Source organism: Lygodium microphyllum, chromosome 20, assembly GCF_053477565.2.
Source record: "Lygodium microphyllum isolate KBCC chromosome 20, Lygodium_microphyllum_v1.1.10, whole genome shotgun sequence".
Classification (NCBI taxonomy): Eukaryota; Viridiplantae; Streptophyta; class Polypodiopsida; order Schizaeales; family Lygodiaceae; genus Lygodium; species Lygodium microphyllum.
In genome coordinates, this window is record NC_141154.1 from 68972928 (window position 1) to 68979178 (window position 6251).

Here is a 6251-nt window from a genome sequence, read left to right on the forward strand (position 1 = left end):
CTCCCATTCCCTTTATCCACCACACTATCTTGTTTTTAACAATGAACTGTCACAAGGTGTCCAAGCTAGTCCCAAACCCATTCTCTTTCAATCACAACACTTGTCATAGCTGGAAGTGAGTCCCCATTCACAGCATCACATACATGATGCAATCTTATTGTTTTTTACGATGTATTGTCACATGGTATCAAAGCTAGCTGACGCCACTTGCCTCTCGATCTTGCACTTGTAGGAGCTGATCTTCACTCCCTCATTCACAGCCTCGCATGCACTATCTCATCTTTGTATAGCACTTCCAGTCCATTGAAGTCAGGAAGCTTACCTGGACACATGTTAGGAGTGAAAAGGACACGCTTTAAGCTACTAGGGGGCAAACATTGTTTTGGCATTGTATTTTTATTTTTAGCAGTGCAGTTCCATAGTGGACAGCATCCGTATTTGCTGGCTGCAGTATTACAAAGCCTTGTACATGCTCAACAAAGCAGCAACATTATTGCTTTCACTGTATCAAGCAGGGCTAAAGCCCAAAATACATGTCAAGAAACCCATTTTCATACAGCCACCTTTGATTTGAGCAAAGAAAAACAGGAAGATGTTAATAAGCACAAACTTAAAATATATCAAAGATAATTGTTGGATGTATATTCATTCAACGCACAGTTAAATCTGATTTGTGCAGTAGCTTCTTTCACATAAGTCATGTAATGTGTGGTGTATTATTGAGAGTTTTGTTAACACAACTCCAGATATTTAATGAGGTTACATGTCCTGATTAAGCATGCAATCTGCAGCTTAGGTCCTATAAAGCTTTAGCACGTGAGCCCTTGGGAAACACTCTCTACAAATGTCTGACCGACACATGGAGCTCTATTTTTGCTGCTTCATGTATTGTACAAACTGAAAGCATCCTTCCTAAGTCAAGTCTTGGTTCTGTACCCTTACATATACACTGACTACATGTGCCAAAGTCCACCTATGTTCCACCACATTGATTGGAATTACCAATATACCCTACTATGAAGATCTGGCGTAATCTTCCTGGATTTCATTTCTGGGCCACTCGCAGAACAAGCAAAATCCATGTAGACCAACTTGCATGCCTGCCTCCTTCAATGGCTGTTTGTTTCATCCTCAAAATCGAAAAGTTGTAATGTCTATAAACACACTTTCAAAATCCCTGGCCTCTACCAGATTCTATTTGCTCCTTAGCTTGGAGCCTCTCAACAATCAAGTCAAGAGATGTCATTGATGCAACTGATCTTTTGCATTCCATTTCCAGCTCTTTCTGCTTTAATTGAAAGGATATCCGTGCATTCTCTAGTTTCATCTTTTTGTTCTCCTCCTTCAATCTTTCTAGCTCTGTATCCTTCCTGCTACTAAACTTCTGCCATTTAAACCGTTGCTTCTCAAGTTCAAGAGCCTGAGCTTGAAGACTAATCTTTCTTTCCTCTAACTGCAACAGACGAGTTTGCAACAGTTGGCATTGTTCTGGAGTCAAATGAGTTCCATCCTGGATCATTGATGTGAAACTCATGCTTAGAGGCTCTAAGCTGATATTCTTTGAGTAATCAGAGATACAGCCATGCAGGCCATCCGGGCAACTCAACATTTTTCTTTTCTTGCTGAAAGGATGAGACACATTGTTCGTAGCATCTTTTGGATTCTCCATGCCATTTTCATCATCCAGGTCATCACAATCTTCCTCGTCCTCATCTTCTTCAACATCATCTTCTTCATCTTCCTCTATGTCATTTTCAGCCCGTACAGGCCTTGTATTATCTGTGCCATCTCTACCTTTGGCCAACAGTTCAGCTTGAACCGAAGGTTGAAACTCGAGATCAGGTGATACAATTGATTTGCAACCACTGTGATAAGAACACATCTCCCTGTAGAAGAGATGCTTTGAGCTAAGAAGTTTCTTCACGTCATCTTTCACTTTAGAAGGGAGGTTCTCCAGACTGTCCAAAAGGCCAGGATTGTCCACAACAGCAAGAGCAGTTTCCCTGCCAAGAATGTCATTTAATCGCTTGTATCTTTTGTTGAGGTCATTGAACTTATCTTCGCACTGTTGGGGGGAAACATAGCAACTACTTTCATTCATAAGACTTGAGACAGACTTCCATTTACCCTTTTTTTGAAGCAAACCTGATTTCCTCTTATTCCCCTCACCAATCTCAGCAGTTCCATCCTCACCCACAAACAGAACCACCTTAATAAGGAGCTTGATCATGGCATCTGTCCACTTTACTCTCTGCCAAGGGGAGCTTTTTTTGCCTTTCCCACAGTGCTGAAAATCACCATCTTCAGTAAAGCTAGGTTCATCTTCATCGCTCGTGCCCCCAGATTTTCCTTTACTGCAAATAAAGGTGGACTTCGGGTTGCCTTTGCAATCAAGCTTTAGTCCTGGCTCACTATCTGGACACACACTCAGGTGCTGAGTGGTTGACAATGGGGCCAACCCTTCCAAATGATGAGGCAATGTTTGTTGATGATGAACTGCAGAGGGATGATGGAGCGAATGATCCAGATCTAGCATTCCCCCTGTTGTTGATAACAGGGCTCCTCCCATCATGCTTTCTTCCATGCCACTGGTTTTGTGAGGCTGATAGATTGTAACTGCTGTCATGGCTCCTTCCATAATGCTAGAATCGTGTGACTGTTATGGCCCATGATGCTTTGGCTGATGAACGAAATCCACAAAGGCATCAAACTTCCAGAGTATTCGAAATCAGAATGCTTAAATAGCAATAGATGGAGCCGAGCACAAAGAACAAGTAAACAGTATGATATCTTGGGGGGGTAAAAAAGGGAAAGGTAACAATCACAATTTTCAGAAATCAAAGCAATTAACATTATATTGGCTATATTGGGCTCAACCTAGCAAATATACAACATTGCATTAACGGATGTGGTTTAGCACCGACAGGCCACAACAGTCAGAATCGACAGAGAACACGTTCAAGATTAGCATACAGCAGGTAACTTCTCAATCTTACTATCAACCAAGGCACTGATACAATTTAGACTGGCAGAAACCTGCAGAATGCAGAGCATATGCCGCATGACTGATTGAATACAATTTTCATTGCTTCAACATTTCAAGCAATGAACACCAATGTAGATAGTAGGACATCCTTTATGTCAGTTAACATGTAACTTGCAAAACACAGATTTACAGAAAAGACACCCTTTTGGGCTTGTTAGACCACTAAATAGAACTACAGATTGCTTATAAAATTTGATAAATCTGACAAAAAAAAAACGGAACTTCGATCCACCATAATTTTGACGAACAAGCAAGCTTAACACATTACCAGCACACGTACAGACAGTGCTAGATATAAATGAAATATGAGAACATTAAGAGCAGTAAGGAAACTTCCAGTTTATTGCAAGACTAACATTTACGTTGCAGAATTCAACTATCGAAACACACAATGACGTTTTACATTGCGGAACTCGACCTTCGAGACACAATCATGATCAATGGCAATAAAGACTAGTCTTTCACAAAGACGCAGCTTGTAGCGAACCAAAACAAAGCATATATGCCTACAGGAATGCCACAAGGAGTTCCATTTTCTAAAGTACGACAGGCCGAGAGCTGAAACAAAGCCCTTCAGATTTTGCGGTTAACAGGCTTGACTGGATAGTAGTGTCAATTCTGGCCTATCTCGAACTAAAACGTCCAAGTTTGTCAGTTTGGAAGCCATCGTTCTGAGGCCTGACACAAAAATCCAAGTTTCTCTATTAAGCACAACGATCTGCAAATCAAAGCTTGCTCCAATGCATGTCCTGGCGATGGCCTACGTCTAGAATGCGGGAGCACACATGATTGTGCAGGCCGGATTTCCAGCAAAAACAGCAATCATTATCCTTAAAGCATAGCATGACAAGCAAGTTGTTACGATAGATACAGAAAATGAAAGAGACAAGAGTATTGAAGAGTAGGATCAAGATCGTATGGCAATATGATGCGGAAGCATACCTTGCAGTTAATATTATTGCAGGGCAAAAGATCCGCCATGGCCACTTCAAACACTGGTATATGTTGTCATGAGAAGAACAGTCTCTCTCCGGAAAGGACATTGTATAGTACCAGGGGTGAAAAACCAAGGGGAAAATTAAAATGTGGGCGGTTTTGTGGGCGCCGGGGGGAGGAAAACCGCTGCCCGGGCTAGGAAACAGGAAGAGAAATCAGGCGTCTGCAAAACCACCCGGCATTTTGCCTCTTTTACCAATGGGAATTTACAAGAATAGCCCCTTTTTTAAGACGAATTTCCTAAAATATAGCCCTATTATTTAAAAGAGATCCTAAAAATCCCAAATTTTGACAAAATAGAAAACTCCCACATATCGATTGGAATTTTGTTACTCTACCTTTTCTTCACAGGAAAATAACTTTAAAAACTCCTTTCCATGAAATTTTTAAAATATATCCTTATCTTTTTAATAAAATCCTAAAATTCCCCAAATTTGACAAAAATTAAATTTTAGTATATATGTATTGGCTACAATTTCAAAATACGCGTTGAAATTTTGTTATGCCCTTAAAATTATTGCGAAATTTCTTCGAGTATTTTAGTTATAATAGTGATATTTTATATAGATCCTGAACATCTAAATCAATTGGTTAGAGAACTTGCTTTTATTTTTAATTGTTGAGATAAAAAAGTTCCTTATGAGCGCTCATTCCCAAAAAAACATATCCGTGTCATTTATAGGGCTTGGCTTAGCTAGTTTGTCAGAGAGAGAACTAGGGAGAGAGAAAGAGGAGAGAGAAAGACTGCAGAGGAGAGAGAAAGACTGCAGGAAGAGAAAGAAATAGAGTGACGAGGAGAGAGAAAGACTAGAATTGGAGAGAGAAAGACAGGAAAGATGAAGAAGCCATGGAAGCTTGGAGCAAGAAGGGAGAGAAAGATTGTAATTGTATTGATATGTCAAAAAGATGTGAAAAATTACAACTTCTCTCCTTATATACCAGTGTCAGTGTGACATGGCATATTATTAACATTCTAAGTATTCCCAGCTTCTTACAATCCATCCCTTCCCAAAAGTTTTTGTCCCCAAAAACAAAACTAGAAAGAGCTAAAGAAAAGATGGATAGAACAGAGTACTACTCTGTTTTACAGCTTAACAAATAGGGAATGAGTGAAGAATTTATCATTACAAGGGCTGAATTTGAAGTACGAAAAGTGGACCCTGCTATATACATGATTTGAAGAACCTTAGAAGCCATTGGAGCCATAGAATCTTCAACAAATAGTTCCAGAAGAAAGTAGACAGCTTGCTGGAATAACAGTCCCTGCTGGACCAAATCAGCCATAACTTTTGATAGAAGTGTCCAAATGAAGTGTACCACATATCAAAACGAAGCTCTTGAAGAGTACTTTAAGCTCATGTAGATAGCTCAATTCTGAAAATGAAGTACGACAAAAACTGTTCTAAAACAGTGTGCTGTCCTGAACCAGTCTGCACCAATACTAGCTCCATAAGCAATAGACTTCAGCCACTAATGTATCCTTCAAGTATGGATACTCATCCAATATTGAATCAGGTCTCCAAGAAGCCTCTTCAGAGGGTAAACCTCTCCATTTAATCAAATATTCCACAATAGAACGTGATCGAAGCTTCTTTTCACGCTGACCTATAACAGCCTCTGGGATGTACTGAACAATACCATCTTCATCAATAGGTGGCAGCTCATCAACTAAATCCACTGGATCACCATAATAGGGCTTGAGCTGACTAACATGGAAGACGTTATGAATCTTTGTAGAAGAGGGAAGCTCTAGTCTGTAAGCCAAATCTCCAATCCGCTTAAGGATCCTGTAAGGGCCATAGAATCTGTGGGCAAGCTTATTACTGGATCCATCTTTCAATGTAGAATACTTGGATTTGGGCACCTTCAACAAAACCAGCTCTCCTTCCTGGAACTCTAAAGGCCTCCTCTTCTCATCAGCATACATCTTCATCTGATCTTGAGCCTTCCTTAGATTCACCTTGCATTGCTGAAGAAGGGTCTGCATTCTATCCAACTCTTCCTTCCCATGAGGGTTGATCTTTTCGTTAAAAATGACTGTGGGTAGGGGCACCTTGTAACCATACAAAGCCTCAAAGGGTGAAACTCCTATGCTCGCATGAGTGGAATTATTATAGGCAAACTCAGCCAGGTGTAACCAAGAATCCCATGAGGTTTGGACATCATAGCAAAAATGGCGAAGATAAGTCTCCAACCATTTATTAACTCT

The 6251-nt window shown here is 40.3% G+C and overlaps 1 protein-coding gene across 3 annotated transcripts; it reads right to left on the reverse strand.

Annotated features, from left to right (window-relative positions):
- Window positions 1–630: 630 nt before the first annotated feature.
- On the reverse strand, window positions 631–4144 carry LOC148018996 (uncharacterized). 3 transcript variants are annotated; one of them, XM_087701519.1, is made up of 2 exons: window positions 3989–4144; window positions 631–2680 (listed from the first exon to the last, which is right to left on the reverse strand). In XM_087701519.1, the coding sequence occupies exon 2, from the start codon at window positions 2636–2638 to the stop codon at window positions 1169–1171; it is 1470 nt and encodes a 489-aa protein (XP_087557645.1). In that variant the 5' UTR covers window positions 2639–2680; window positions 3989–4144; the 3' UTR covers window positions 631–1168. The 3 variants fall into 3 exon arrangements, with proteins under 3 accessions (XP_087557645.1, XP_087557647.1, XP_087557646.1); XM_087701521.1 differs by having other exon boundaries at window positions 631–3724; window positions 3989–4119; XM_087701520.1 differs by having other exon boundaries at window positions 631–3876; window positions 3989–4116.
- Between the last annotated feature and the right edge of the window lie 2107 nt (window positions 4145–6251).

What these genes read in the sequence shown, in the direction of transcription:
- LOC148018996 (XM_087701519.1), bottom strand. Translation starts at nt 2,638, where the DNA reads ATGGAAGGAGCCATGACAGCAGTTACAATCTATCAGCCTCACAAAACC.